This window comes from Hevea brasiliensis, chromosome 16 (genome assembly GCF_030052815.1).
Source record: "Hevea brasiliensis isolate MT/VB/25A 57/8 chromosome 16, ASM3005281v1, whole genome shotgun sequence".
Classification (NCBI taxonomy): domain Eukaryota; kingdom Viridiplantae; phylum Streptophyta; class Magnoliopsida; order Malpighiales; family Euphorbiaceae; genus Hevea; species Hevea brasiliensis.
Genome location: NC_079508.1, coordinates 49,101,829 through 49,117,657, shown reverse-complemented (window position 1 = coordinate 49,117,657; position 15,829 = coordinate 49,101,829). Strand labels below are relative to the sequence as shown.

The 15,829-nt window shown below is 32.1% G+C and overlaps 1 protein-coding gene across 3 annotated transcripts; it reads right to left on the bottom strand.

Annotated features, from left to right (window-relative positions):
* Nucleotides 1-5,161: 5,161 nt before the first annotated feature.
* Nucleotides 5,162-12,610, bottom strand: LOC110635995 (PH, RCC1 and FYVE domains-containing protein 1). Of its 3 annotated transcripts, XM_058137377.1 has the most exons (10): nucleotides 12,291-12,610; nucleotides 12,022-12,199; nucleotides 10,873-10,959; nucleotides 10,282-10,371; nucleotides 10,055-10,141; nucleotides 9,852-9,971; nucleotides 7,284-9,386; nucleotides 6,957-7,103; nucleotides 6,227-6,732; nucleotides 5,162-5,860 (listed from the first exon to the last, which is right to left on the bottom strand). In XM_058137377.1, exons 2-10 carry the CDS (start codon nucleotides 12,067-12,069, stop codon nucleotides 5,701-5,703), a joined length of 3,348 nt encoding a protein of 1,115 aa, XP_057993360.1. In that variant the 5' UTR covers nucleotides 12,070-12,199; nucleotides 12,291-12,610; the 3' UTR covers nucleotides 5,162-5,700. The 3 variants fall into 3 exon arrangements, with proteins under 3 accessions (XP_057993360.1, XP_057993359.1, XP_021641193.2); XM_058137376.1 differs by having other exon boundaries at nucleotides 12,022-12,610; XM_021785501.2 differs by lacking the exons at nucleotides 9,852-9,971; nucleotides 10,055-10,141; nucleotides 10,282-10,371; ... (1 more) ...; nucleotides 12,022-12,199; nucleotides 12,291-12,610 and adding an exon at nucleotides 9,808-9,843.
* Between the last annotated feature and the right edge of the window lie 3,219 nt (nucleotides 12,611-15,829).

Genomic DNA, 15,829 nt, shown 5'->3' with positions numbered 1-15,829 from the left:
CCAATTGGTATGAAGCCAATTGGAGACGAAACTAGGGCCAAAATACTCCATTTTTCATGAAGAAACTATGCCTAAATTCTATCCACAAATTGACCTAATTACTCTTCCAATCTGGCTGACCATACACTGAACCTAGAAAAATGACTAAATAAACAGTACACATTCATTTGGTTATAACTCCCTCTAAAAAGGTCCAAATGACCTGAATTTTATACCATTGGAAAGTTTAGACATAGGAATACAAATTTTATGAAGAAAACAGAGCTCAGAAATGAATCTAAGCAAACCAAATTTCTGCCACAAGTTAGGTCACAAAACTATCGGAACCAAACTGTCCAAAATTTACTGGACATAGGCCTACCTTACTAGTTTTGGAAAAATAGCCATAACTTGGTCTACAAAAATCCAAATGTAATTAAACCAGTGGAAAAATTTCTATAAGACATAGATCTACAACATTGGTGTTTTGACCAAAATCCAGAAATCAAGAGAACTAGGTCAATTGGCTAGGTCAAATTAGTATGCGAATTCTGGAAATTACCTAAGTGACCACTTGACCCCAGAACAGTATTTTAGTCATATCTCCCACTAGGAAACTCCAATTGGGATGAGCCATACTGTTATGGAAACCTAAGAAACAGGGCTCCAACTTTGTTTTAGAAACTTTTCTCAAATTATGAGTGTAAGAACCCTAAAAGTTGAGTCAAATTCACTTACCTGAACTAGAATCCTGTTGGTACAAGGTACATGAGTCGAGGCCAGCTATTTGGCTATAATTAATTCTAAAAAACTTGAAAAATTGTGATTTAAAATTCTGAGTGACCATAAGACATAGGGCAAAAAATTCTATAAAGAACACCAGGCCTAAAAGTTGCTCCAACATATTCAATTAAATTGGTAAAATGTAACTCCAAAACCTGCCTTGCTAAGGAACCAAATTTAGGAAATGAACCAATTGTGGTTATTTGACCATAACTTGAGTTCTAAAAATTCAAATGACCTGAATCAAAAAGGAAAATAAAGACAAGACATAGAGGAACAACTTCCATGGAGGAAGTGTGGCCAAACAATGGCCACATCTTGACCAATTTGTTAGGTGAACTTAATACATCAAATCTGGACCTTGAGAAAAGTTCATAAAATGACTTGTGATATGATATGAAATTAATCAAAATGAATTGTTAAATATAAAAGTGACATGAATATGTATGTGGGACTTATGTTTCCCATCATAAGTAACATGAAAATGTTATTAAATACAACTAGTACATATTATGAAACTATAAATACTTAATAATATTAATTTGCCCGAAGTATACCTAAGCTTATATATATAGCATGGATCGATTGGTGTACCAATTAGGGACTACAGATTGCAGTACTGCCCATAGGAATAATCATTGATAGACAATATATGTCTAAGATGGTTATTCTACTGGCTTTATGCCTGCCCATTGGCCATTATGCCTGATTTATTTCTGACTTCATGCCTGCCTGCTGACCTTGTGCCTGACATGATAAATGCATACATATTAAACATACGGATGTTTAACTAGTATACTCCCGTGTATCCAATATTTATAGTTTGTTATAGGTTACTTGGGCACAGATATGAGTAATAAGTCTTAAATTTAAATAATTATAAAAAGAGATTAGAGATATGAACAATAAGATTAAAAATGACATAAATGAACAAAGAAGATCTTAACAATTTACTTGCTCTCAAAATTTCATAAAATATGTAAATGACTTAGAAGTTTATGAAATTACACATAGAATAATTATTTTAATTGTTTAGTTATTTTTCCTTTATTTTATGCACCACTAAGCATTATGCTTAGCGTGTTGATTTTTCCATCGCGTAGGTATAGGAGACTACCAATAGCCGCAGTAGAGCTTAGACAGGACCTTGATCAGATCTGCTACAGTGTAGATTATTATCTCAGAAGTCTATTTTAGTAGGGCTCATGTATAGTTAAATTTTGCATTTTGGTTATTGTATGTAAGTAAATGATGTAAATCATTTTGTGATTGTAAATAAAATTGTAAATATTGTACTTGATTTTATATGAATGAAATGAAGTATTTTATTTACTTGAAATGATTATTAGCATTATGATGACATGACATGGTTTATGTAAAATGATATGGATATGGGATTTTAACAGGTAAATAATAGAATTCGCCATGCACTAATAAAAAAAAAACAAAGGAGACTCCGTTCAGGTCTCCACAAAAATAAGATGTGATAAAAAAAATTTTTTTCATACATGAAATAATATAAATAAATATAATTTAAATTAATATGGTATAAGACAGGATAAGATAGGGTGCTCCGGTACTGAATATAGCACGCTTTACTTGACTACACTGTAGACCAGGTAAGAGGTGTTACAATGCGTGCCTTTTCTCTCTCCTCTCTTGCCTGCCGCTGCTACAGCTATTTATGCTACCATTCATGTCCTCTAGAGTGTCACCAGTAGGTGTGGAGCTGCTAGGAAGGTCGCTGGCTAGTGGTTCTTAGGGGAGGGCGGGGAAGAAAGGTAAAGAAGGGGGAGGAAGAGCTGCTTGGAAAAATTTTGATTTTTTTTTTTTTTACTTTTAATTACCCTTTTATTCCTTGAACTTTTTAGGTGCATTTAAATAGATTCAAAATTCTTTTATTATATTTAAATTAAATAAAATTTTGATAATAATGATAAAAATAATACTCTAAAAAAATTTAATTATTTTTACATATAATATAATTTAATCTTAAATAACTCTAATTGATTTTGATAATGATAATATTACAATAACAATTTAAAATAATAATATTAATAATAATAATAATAATAATACATGTGAAATAATATTCATAAAATAAAAAAATATTATTATTATTATAAAAATACTAAATTTAATACCATAAATAAAATAGTAATAAATTAATGGTCTAATTAAAAATATTTTATATATAAAAAAAATCATGTTGTTACATAGATTACAAGAAGAAAACTACTAATGTTTTAAATTGATAAAAAAAATTATGAGAGAATTATATTAGACTTTTCTTTAATGACATTGTCTAATAATTTAAAATTTAAAGAATAAAAATTAGTGATTGTGGATTTATTGGATGAGAAAAATGACAAAATAAAATTGATGAAAAATACAGGTCAAGTGACAATAACGATTTGAATTTTTTTTTTTTAAGTAAGAGTATTTGTATTTCACTATTAGTATCATTCTTTTAATAAAGAATTTGAAGTTTTTTTTTATAAAATTACTATCAAACCCCTTAAAACTTTTAAAAACCTCAAGGATCTCATACTCACCAAAATTTAATACAAGAGTAGAATTTCTTTTTTTTTTAAATTATTATTAGATCCTTGAAAATTTTTAAAATTTCAAGGGCCCAATGCCCCCCATTAGCCACAATGTGGCTTTGTCACTGTTCATATCTTAGGTACAAGTAATTACCTCTGATTTATTATGAACTTGAAATACAAACATATAATATCTATGTATCTATTAGATAAGTATATTATATATCATATATCTCATTTTCATAAGAAATTGGGTTTAGATAAAAAAATATTCCTTAAGTACATAGTAAACGAGTCTAGGCAAAAATTTTGCAGAGACACAAATACTAGTACCAATTCATCAACCTCTTCCATTTATTGTTTAAGTAGAAATCAAGAAATTTTCATTATAAAGAGAAAATTTTTCATTAATCTCTTAGTCTTCAATTAATTTAGAAGTGATTTAGCCAGAGAATTGAGAGAATTGGGAGCCATGTGAGACAAATGTCATCCTCAATGACCATCTTAAAGTCAATGATCGTTAAAAAAAAAAAAAAGTACACTTTGTATTTTCTTGGAGGGAAATTTCAAGTGGGTTTGGTTAGAAGAGAGGACCCATGCAATATTTCTTCCAAATCTTCAAAACTTTTTCCTTGGTAGATGCATAATTGTTCTTTTAGTTGACTCTGTATTTTATTTATTTTATTTAGTTTTTTTTTGGTAGATTATTTTATTTAGTTATTCAATCAAAATTTAATATAATAAAATAATAATCTTATCATATAATCAGTTACAATTTGATTAATGTAATAATCATTATATATAAAAATATTTATTATTATAATTATTTATTTTAATTTATTTGTTTTATTATTATTGGTTAATATAAATAATATTATTATAAATAAATTGTCCCCAGCTTTAATATCATTTCATCACCAAAGTCACAAATATAAGAAATAATATATGTACATTACTATTTTTTTTTCAATGCAATAAATATATTTAATAATTTCCCCATACACACATCATTGACTAATCCTCATTTAATCACAATAGAATAATTGAATATTACAAAACTCACATGACACATTTTATTATTAATGATCCTGTCACTCATAATTAATAATAATAGTAAATATTAAAAGAAAAATTCCAAAAACTAAGAGCACAAAGAATTAGTTAATTGACTACTGAATGTCTAAGCAAAGCAATACAATAATATTAGAGGTTTGAGAACGTTTCTACCAAATCATGGGTTGCATATACAATAATAAATAATATATGATTGACTTCATAATTCCTGCGTTAAGTATATGGCACTTTCATACCTAATGCGTATAATTAAATTATGGCCTCAACGGAACACGTGCACTTCATCTAGAACTTTGCCACTATTTTCTTGGATGCCAATGCCATAACTCAATTAGTACAGACCTCAGTAATTGTTTTTTAATTAAATTTTTTTTTTATATTTGATTAGTGTTGTTAAAAAAAAATTGATTATTCAATTTAATTCTGTTATTAAAGTCAAAATAATCGAACTGGCAGATGTGCTCTGATTGCAACGGCAAAAATGGTTTATGATTAAAGGCTTTTGCAATGCCATTAATATTTTTTTTTCTTCATTTGTAGATATGTTTGTGAATAATGGTTTGGCGTTTAATTAAAATTATTTGAGTTTAGAATTGCTAATCTATCGTCGCCCCTCCTTGCAGAGTTTTTTTTTTTTAATTATTTGTGTCAGATAATGATGAATCAGAATTATTAATCATGGATTTGCCTGTAGAATTATAAATGAGAACCACAAATAACAAATGGATTATTGTCCATTAAGTAACAATCGAACTCCAACCCAAAAAGAACAAACCATAGAATGATAACGTAACCAAGATTTCGATTCCAGGAAAGGCGAGCGAGAGAGGATGATGAATTTTAATAAATTACTAACCTTAAATGGCTAGCTTCATACAATTTGTGCAGCAGAAATACTTGGAGAATGATGGATAGCTAAATGAGACAAATGAAAAATTAGAAACGACAAAGCCTCATCAGAATTGCCAAACCCCATGGGGAAAATTCTATCCTATCCCCGGTTGCACTAAACCGAGAACATGTAAGAGGGGAGAGGGGAGGGGACCAAAGAACAAAACCTTTTCTTGCTCGAATTATCTCACAATTAATGCTTTTATATACACTACAATACAACAGATTTCTAAAGGGCAGATACCCAAGAAATTAAATGGAAGAAAGAAAATAAATTATGGCGGGAAGGAGGAGAGAACATCAAAAAAAGATGAGGACAAAAAAAAAAAAAAAACAGATGATGGTTTAGCTTCATCTTAACCTTGAATACCCAGTTGTCGAAGTTGCAAAATGTGTTGATAAAGAACTTTCCACCCTCCCTTTGTTGCTAAGATTGGGAAGAGGATGACATGGCTCCCTCAGATCGGCGAGCAGCCTGGCTGGAAACTGATGATTTGTCCGATCCACGAACATTGTACTTTTCATACACCTTTTCACGATTCTCAGACCACCAAGTTTCTGCTTGGTGCTCGCCAAATCTTCTCCGGCTGCAGATAAATTTATAGAATCAGGTTGCAATAAAATGATTATAACATTAGAACATTTCAATTGCCACAGATAAAAACAAAAAACAAAACACAGATTGTTCAACAACTAATTGAACAATAATATGGGGCTTTTCTTTGGTAATTTATATTTCTTTACTTGAGAAGAAAACAAAATGAAGTTAAAACCACAAAGGGAAACATATTTGATCATAATCAGCATTACTACAGTGAAAAGACTAAAAAACATCTTAAAATCTTGAACATATCAAATCAATCAACTTTTAGTTGCCTTTAGTTCCAGGCCTTGAAGAGTGAGCTTAATATGTAAAAATATCAGATATAAATGTAAAGAAGTTAAAAAAGTACCTGAAGCGCACTCGTTTAAGATCTCTAGTTCCATCACGCAGGGCCACTAGTGTTATATACACACCAGGCTCATACTGTTCAATCCACTCGGCCTCAACTTGATTACTGCTGGCAACTAATGCTGAATCCCTTAATGTCACACCATTCTCACCATCATGAAGAGATCTAGATTCCTTCCCATCAACAGACTCTGACACAATACTAATTGACTGAACATTTCCACCACCATTGGGAAGTCTTGCATCTGGAGGGTTATCCTTTCCATTGGTTGGAATTGGATCCCGGAATGAAGGAGCTAGACCCTGGGCTCCATTTGACAAAGTAGAGTCAATTCCAGTGGGGAAGGCCAAGGAAGTTCCACTGATGGAATCAGATCTCGAATGCCTCTCTCCATTTGCATCAGCATAATGAATACCATTTGGCTCCAAACCATTTGTTAGGTAAGCCGGCCTCATGTTCTCAGCATCATATACGCCAGGTGGCAGCCTCTCAGCCATATCCTTCAGCTGCGATAATAATGAAGAAACAAATTAGAAAAAAAGTAATTACAACAGTTTGTAGGAGTTATAATCTGAAAAACTGTTAACAAAGAGGGATGTTATCTTTAAGGATCTCTAATAACTATAATTAGGAGAGTTGAATGAGCTAAAATCAAGCAGTTTTTCCCATTCTTGGGAAAATCCAATGCCTAAATAATAAATACAAACTGCAATACACAAAGTGGAAGTACCTGTGCAGTAAGCAACTTTATAACATCTTTTGCAGCTTTAGATTTGGAAGATTCTTCTGCAGCTAATGCCATTGCATCTTGTACCTTCTTTGCTGATTTCTGAAGCTCTAATTCTTGGAACTCACATCTTTGTCTTAGGCTCTCAACCTAAGGCATAGCCGTAACCATAAAAAATAAATAAATAAATAAATAAAACATCTTTTGTACAAATGTTTAATCACACCCAAAAAAAAGGTGGAAAAGCAAACGGGTAAAAAACTGAATTGATTAATTCAGATATGTATAATCAACACAAGTACATGACACAAGACATGCAAACCAATATACCTGTGCACGCAACTTAAGCACTTCTTGATTCAAAAGCTCATTTGTCTTCTTCAAACTATCCGTTATACTTTTTGAAAATGACAGTCCTGATGTTGTTGGAACAGGCGTAGCAGAACGCGGGGGGCTAGGTCTCCTTGAGAAAGGTGACACAGACCTGGAACTTACTCCTGATGGTGTAAGAACAGGTTTTGGAACTTTTGCTCGCAGATCAACAGCACTGGACAATACAACATCTTTTAGCTGTAACAAAGAGGGTGCTTGAGAGGAGCGAACAAGGGAGAACGTATCAGCTTTCTTTCCTTGTTTGGCTGCTTTGCTATCTAACTGCTTAATTAAATCCATATTTGAAGGCAATGCAGACTTTGAAAGCCTTATTTCAGCCTTGTCCAACCTATCTTTGTTTTCACCTGAAAGACGAGGGACAGAATTTCTCCTATTATGATTACTAGCCTCTGATACCTTGTTTAATTTCACAAAACAAGAATCACAGACACGATATGGTTTGCCAGGATTAGGAGCTAAGGCTGCTCTTGTTGCCTTTCTGGAACTGCATGAATGGCAGTGCACAAGTCCACAATTATAGCAGTTATGCCTCTTTCTCGTGAACCCAAAAGCTTGTCTACATGATGAGCACTGTGACTGCTCAGCACCAGATACCCATTTATGAAGACATATAGCAGCAGTGTAATTTGCCCCACAAGCAATATACTTCACATGTCTGTCCTTCAAAGCTTCAACTGGAGTTGGTGTTTTACGATCTTCAACATCTGCATGGCCTAACCTCCCGTTGGCACCCTTTCCCCATGTGTAAACTTCATTCCTCGATGTTAAAACCGCAACATGATATGCACCACAGGCAATTTCTTCAACGGATTCTCCAGAAAGCTTATCCTCTACCAAGCAAGGTAGCTTCCCATCAGCATAAGGATTCCCAAGTTGACCATAAACAGTACTCCCCATTGCAAAGACATGTCCTAATGTGGTCAAGCCAACAGTTAAACTATGCCCACAGGCAATTTTGTGAAAATTGTAATCAATTAATGCTGGCACACATGTAGGTTTAAGCCGAGGTTCCTTGTCTCCATGTCCAAGTCGATTTTTGTCTCCATCACCCCAAGTAAACAATTTCCCAGATGAAACACTAGCACTAGATTGTGTAACAATAACCTCCACTACAGCAGCAGTATGCCACACCCCACATGCAACAGCAATAGTCCTCAACCCTGAAAGAGATTCTACTTCTCTAGGATATGCAACATTTTCTCGGTCACCATGGCCCAAAACACCAAATGTTCCATCACCAAATGTAAAAAGCTGCCCTGTTGATGTTACCAAGGCTGTATGCCATGGACCGCAAGTTACTGAAGCAACCTGAAGTCCCTCAAGTGGACCTGAGATTCTCTTAGGTATCCAGTGACTGACATCAGTGCCATGACCAAGAAGCCCAGCATTATGCGTGCCATCTCCCCATGTATAGAGTTCTCCAGCCATTGTAACAGCACAACTATGAAATTCTCCACATGCTACGAAATCTACAGTAGAAACTGCCAAAGATTCAATCAGACGAGGTTGAATAACATCCTTGCCTACACCATGGCCAAGCCGTCCACCAGATTCTTCACCCCATGTAAAAACTTCGCCTTGCCTTGTGACCAATGCTGCATGCCTTACCCCACAGGCTATATGATGCACATCTAAAACTACATTAGACTCTAATGGTCTAGGGAGAAGCACATCTGCTCTAGTGCTCAAATAATTAGCATTCTTATCAGTCCCCACCTTTACAGTATTATCACATATGACCTCACCCCATATGTATACATCACCTAAAGCATCACAATCATCTGGTGCAGAACCATGACTGGAAGTGCTTGGGGCACTGGAAACACTAACCCGAAAAGCATCTGAACCAGATCCTTTAACTTGCATATTTGTGTTGTCTGATGCTACATGTGACCGATCAGAATTTGGAGAATTCTCAGGCCGAAAACTCCTTGGAGAAGTACTTGGATTAAAACTGACAGAAATATCTGGAGAACTAATATCTCGTGTAACACTAATGGAACTGTCACTTGCACTATTTGACGTCAAGTCTCTACTTTCCTGAAATCAATTCACCAAATACTATCAGACGATCCGCAGCAGTGTCGAAGATGAAAAACCATAACTATCATATTTTTGGACCCTTATTATTATTGTATTAAGAAATGATTAAAGCACATACCTTGAACAAACAAGATATATATCAGCCAAAAACACACCCATAGATCCCATTTTTATTTATAACTTATAAACTAAATAATAAATATTATAAATTAACCAACCTCCTCCTTACATGTCTACCACCCTGCCTTCCTCCCCCCCCCCCCCCCCACCAAAAAAAAAAAAAAAGAAAAGAAAAAAAAATCTCCCAGAAAAATAAAAATTCACAATATGATAGCCATCATATGGTTTGGGTATAACGCAATAGAAGGAAACAAAACTGAAATCGAGATTGCAAGTGGAGAAAGGAAAATGGAGGAACCATAATGTGAAAATAAACCATTGGATCAAAATAGGTGGCATTACATCAAGGTAGAGGCCTCCATCACTCCATCCATCAATTTTGGAGCGTCCACCTTGACCAGAAGATATTAATGCTTTTAATCCTGCAATCCACACCTCTGCCTCAACTTTGTCCTTGCAAATCTAGAAGCCAACAACATATGAGATTCACGGTTTAAGCAGATAAGAAAAGCACTAAAAAGCAATCATACAACATCATCACTAACCAGATCAAGGGACCGCTTTCCGTTATTGTATATAAGAGAGAAAGACAGATAGTCCTTTTCAGGACGGAGATAACGTTGGAAAACAGCCTGCTAGCACAATAAAAAGAAATGATTAGAATGCTAATTGAAATATATAAGGGCTCAATCAATAAAAATAATGTGTGCAGCATAACTAACTATCAAGATAAAAGCATCAAGCTGACAAGTAATAGATATAGAAATCTTACAGTTCTTTGTCCAGGAATAATCTTAGAGACAGAAGCTAACTTCAAACTTCTTTCACCACTACTTGAAATCCAGATCAAAGTTGTTTCATCCTGTGATTTTTATATAACAGAGCAGTGACAATATGATAGTGTAGCAAAAAACATGGGGAGAGAAGCATAACCTTACAGTCTCACAAACCAAATTGTGGAGAATATGAAAACCAATCAGAGGAACAAACATACTAGAAAGCCAAAAAAAAAATCATGGAATATATAGCAGGATTTTTTAGAATATTGACACCAACTAATGGGATCTCTTAATAATGGAGCAAACTAGGCAATCAACAAGCATCTGACCGTAAACAAGATATTTATACAAAGAAACAATAAGAACATATTGACCTAACTCCACAAGAGACTGCAGGAGAGAGGCACATAGATTTGGATATAAAATATACATATATGACATCCTATAAGTCATGACGTTCAGAATATTCCATCACATTGGAGCACACTGTGATTTTAAAGTTTAACCTAAACCAAGCAGAAAATATGGCATTGAAATCTGAGGGTGCTCTTCATAACATGCTCAAGAGTCAAGATCAAACTTACATTAGAAAGTCTAAATGGACAAAACTTAGGCTTTCCTTTACGACCATATTTCAGAAGTTGAGCACCCTTCTTCAAAGCAATTAATGCCTGTAAAAAGTAGAAAAGATAATTTATATGGATGTTCAGTGGAACATAGAGATTACGTTATAGTACGGACAAAAAAATGCTGGCTTGGTATTCAGTTAAATATGTTGCATAGATTTTGAGTTTTGACACAAAAACTCATGAAAAGGGAAAACTATGAAACTTCCAGCAGAGTAGCATCAAGTAAATGGAGATATCTCATGGGTACAATTTTCAGAGGCGTATCATTGCTACTTTAACTTTCAACTCCTTGCTAAACCTTTGATAATTGATAGAGAATAAAATCAAGCTTTGTGCAATAAACTAATATATCATGCGACCAATTAATTATTCTGATAATACCACCATAAAAAAAGGTCTTTTAAGTCCAAATAGATTGTCACTACTATATTTAGCATAATGGATAATCCATAGTGTATCAGCACTGGGCAGGTACATATTCACTTCTTCACATTTCAAAGGTCTGTTCCCTCCAAACAAACCTTTAAGCACCATTTAAATTGCTAAAAATAGGCAACTAAGGAAAATAAAAAAGGGTCAGTAAAAGAAAATAGGCATTTATGATATAAAAAAAAAACTCTAATTTTCAGTTTAAACTAAGGCAGATATGCCATGACTAAAAATCAGAGAAATATTCCCTTGCACCACTAAAAAATTCATGAAATTTTTTTCCATTATTTCAACAAGCTTTCAAAATGGTCTTGCACATGATCCCCAACAAAACAACCTCAAATATAGCACTTCAAAATCAAAATTTTAAAATCCAATCGAACGAAAAAAAATCATTGTTTGTATCTAAATATGCGTCAAATAAAGACGAAATTGTCAGGCATTTCACGGCTACAATTTTGTTATGCAAAAAAAAAAAGAAGAATAAAAATTGACAACACTTAACCCAAATTTAGCGAAAAAAAAATCTCAACTTCGATGAAAATTTAACGCACAAGAGTAGACAGAAAAGCAAGGAAGTGACGGGGGGGGATATATATATATATATATATATATATATATAGAGAGAGAGAGAGAGAGAGAGAGAGAGAGAGAGAGAGGAGGAGGAGAGAGAACCTGCTCGATGTCACGTTCGGCATTACCATAGCTAACAAGATCTGCCATTCCATGTGAGGATATTTACCAAAACGCCACCTCCCTCTCCGATCGCTCACCGGAGCTCCGTTCATCATATACCATCTACTAACTCCTCACATCAAAACCCCCTCCACCTCTCGCACAGATCTACAAGTTTCTTCAGGAGCCAAAAAATTCCCAAGTCAAAGCTAGTGATCGCCACTATTAACTAAGAGAGCAAAAGCAAAATACGACGTCTCTAAGCTCACGAATAGAGGTTTCCCGGCGAATGGAAGCAGCTCAGCAAGGGCGGAAGCGAAGCCGTGCAAGATAAACAAGTCCGAACCGGACGTCGCGGTGTCGGGGACGACAGAAGAACCGGACGGAGGAGAGGAAAAGCGAGGGAGCGAGAGAGAGAGAGAAACGGAGGAGAATTCGTTGTAAAATAAAAGTACAGAGAGTCAAAGAAGGAAAACAAAAAGGAAATTAAAAAAAAAAAAGTACTGGTCGATGAGAGAGAGAGAGAGAGCAAGAAATCGCCTGAGAGATTGCAAAAAAGAAACGAGAAGACATTTCCAAAGCACCATTAAAAGCTAAAACTTACTGCTGATTTTATTATTATTTTTTTAATTCTAAAATAGATTAATAAAATAAAAAGAAATTAAAATATAAATAAAGTAAAATTAATTTTTTTTTTTTAAAGCAAAGTGTATTTTTTTACTTTTCTTTTTCAGTTTCTTATTTTGTAGCTGATGAATGTGGACTTGTTTGCTCAACATTTTAAGCTGCTTCTTCATTCATTCATTTCTTCCTTCCTTCCTTCCTTCCTTCCTTCCTTCTCCCTTTTCTTCCAAGTTTAAGAGAATTACCAAGGAAAATCAAGCATTTTTGTTAATATCATCATGATTTTTTATGGAAATATTATTATTTAACTTTCCTATTTTAACAAAACTAGTTATTTAGTTATTTTATTTTAAAAAATATATTAATCAGTTTTTATTTTTTTATTTTGTTTACTTTTTTCAACCAATTTAAACCAATTTTTTATTATTTAATATATTTAAATAAAAAAATTACTATTACATGATCAAATAATTAAAGATTTAAAAAATAAAGAAATTATATAATTATTTTTTTTAAATTATAGAAATTAAATTAAATTTAAACTAACAACTAAAATGATAAAATAAGATTAAATAGTTAATTTTGTTTTGAGACTTCTAAGAGAATTGGGCTACATTACATGATAAGTAATTAATTTTATTAAAAAAATAATTAAATAGTAATTTTTTTAAAAATAATTTATTTTTTCACATAATTTATTAGAGTTAAATTAGAGTGTAGACAATAAAAGGATATATTTAATATAAATTTGATCTTATTTAAAATTGAATTTAATAATTATTAAAATAAATATTTATATCAAATTTATATAAAATTAATTAAAAAAATATATAAGAATTTAAGTACAAATGTTTAATTTAATAATTGATATGCAAGCTTCGAATTTTCCGTATCTGTATTAGCCAATCAAAACACAACAGAACAAATAGAAAGTTGGTAAGAGGAGGGTAAATAGAATTAAGGCAAACAGATCCTTATATCCCTTGGGAGTTGGGAAGAGTTGCAAGACGATTTAGGTTGTAGTCGAAGGAAGGGACAAGGAAGGGACGCGTGAGGGGATGCGCAGGGTGCTAAGGTAATTTCGCAAGATTTAGGTTTCCCTCGAGGCACTAAATGACGTTAATACCCCTCCCTCGAGTGAGACGCAGTGGCAAAAAAGGGGCCCGGTGTGCTTTAGTTTAACGCAAGCGAGGGGCAAGGTAAGTACTTCAGCTTGCAAGAGAGAGTGATATGGTGTAGCTAGGGAGTACGTGGTTCGGAGGATATGGTGGCGTGTGGGGCGCCCAGATTTTAGGGACAACCGAGAAGGATGTATTGCTTAGCCGAAACCAAATGGGCGATTGTGATCTCTAAGGATATTTCTTTTTAGTGAAGAGTGAAATTTTGATCTCCCAAAATAGTAAACATCATTTTTATTGGAACTCATGCCTCGGATTAAGGTCTCATGTTGTGGAATTGTCTAGTGGAAATTAAGCCTTTTTATGTTGTAAGGAAATTAAGTTTCAAAATACCAATCAAATTTTAACCTTTTATTTTCATCGTAATTATATAATTAATTTTGATTGAAATTTAAACTTTAAATACGAATATAATATTATTAAAATGAAACTTTATTGATAATTTAAATTATAACTAGCCATTTAGTTCATTTTAATGCGAATCAGTTTAGAATCCTCAATTTAAATTTACTAAAAATATGAATTTAAATTGACCCTTAAAACTCCAAGATTTCAGTTTTATTTTTGATTTCTTATCAGATTTTGATTTTTTTTTAATTTAAATTCAATCCGATTCAATCTAATTCTAATTAAATTTAATGGTTTAATTTTTGTATATAAAAAATATGTACTGGCCCGAAATCGAGCTAACTAAATTGGGTTCAATTTCAATTCGATTTAATTACAATACATGTGAACTATGGGTTTACCCGATTTTATCTTGTTCCAATTCAATTTCAATTATGAAATCGACTCGTGATCAAATTTAATAAAAATGTTTACTATAGTTGCTAATTTATATAAAATAATATAAATTAAACAATGAGTATGAGAGCGCATCCTTAAATCCAAATTGAAAAAATGTATTAATCAATATTATATAAAGATTCAAACACTTTTTTTTTTTGGTTATTTTATAAACAAGATGCAAGTATTATCTAATTGTTTACATTAAAAAAATAAAAATATGTTTATTTCTTTTAATTGAAGGCTAAACGTGTTTAATATTTAAAATTTTGAATTAGATCATTTTAAAGATAGATTAAAATTATTAAATTGGGAGAATAAAATAATTGAAATGTGAATCAGATAACCAAAAGAAAGGTCCGTGATTGGTTGCTTGATCATAACGATTTTAACACAGCATGCATGATTAATTGATTATAGTGAGTAAGATATAATTAACCTTGCTGCTCAAGGAAGCACTTGTATCAAACATAAAAGGCATAGTTATTAAATTTGGTAGGTCGGTAAATCAACCATTTAATTAGTCTAAATTTATAATTAAATTAAATAATGAAGTAATTTGATTGATTTAATAGTTGAATTAATGTGATTCGATCAATTTAATTAATCAATAGAATAAATTATTTTTTATTATTGGCAAGAATAATTGAATTCAAAACCTTATAAAAATTCCTTAATATCAAAATTAATTAAGATAATTCAGTAATACTTATGTGTTTATAATTTAATATATATATATATATATATTATTTTGTAATAATATAATAAATTTTATAAAATAATTTTTTTTATTCTTTAATATATACTTAATATTTTATAAATATTAAAAAGATAATTATATATTTATAAGAAATTTTTACGTATTATTTTTATTTAAATATTTTTATATAAAATTTTAAAATACTATTAAAATTTATGTAAATATATTAAATAATTAAAATTTAATTAAGTAATTTTATTTATTTATATTAAATAAGTATTATATTAATTATTTTTTATATAGTTTTTAATGATTCATTAATTAAATTATTAATTTACTGATTGAATCATTATCCCATCAATCCAGTTCACCAAGTGGATCAATCTCCAAATCGTGTTTAGCAACGCTAATAAAAAGGATAGGCAACAACACAAACTCGTGCGGATCCAAATCTTCATTTCCGAGTCCCTTCAATGCTTTTTCAGCAGTTGTAAGAGAGGCGAGGGGAGGAATCGAGAGT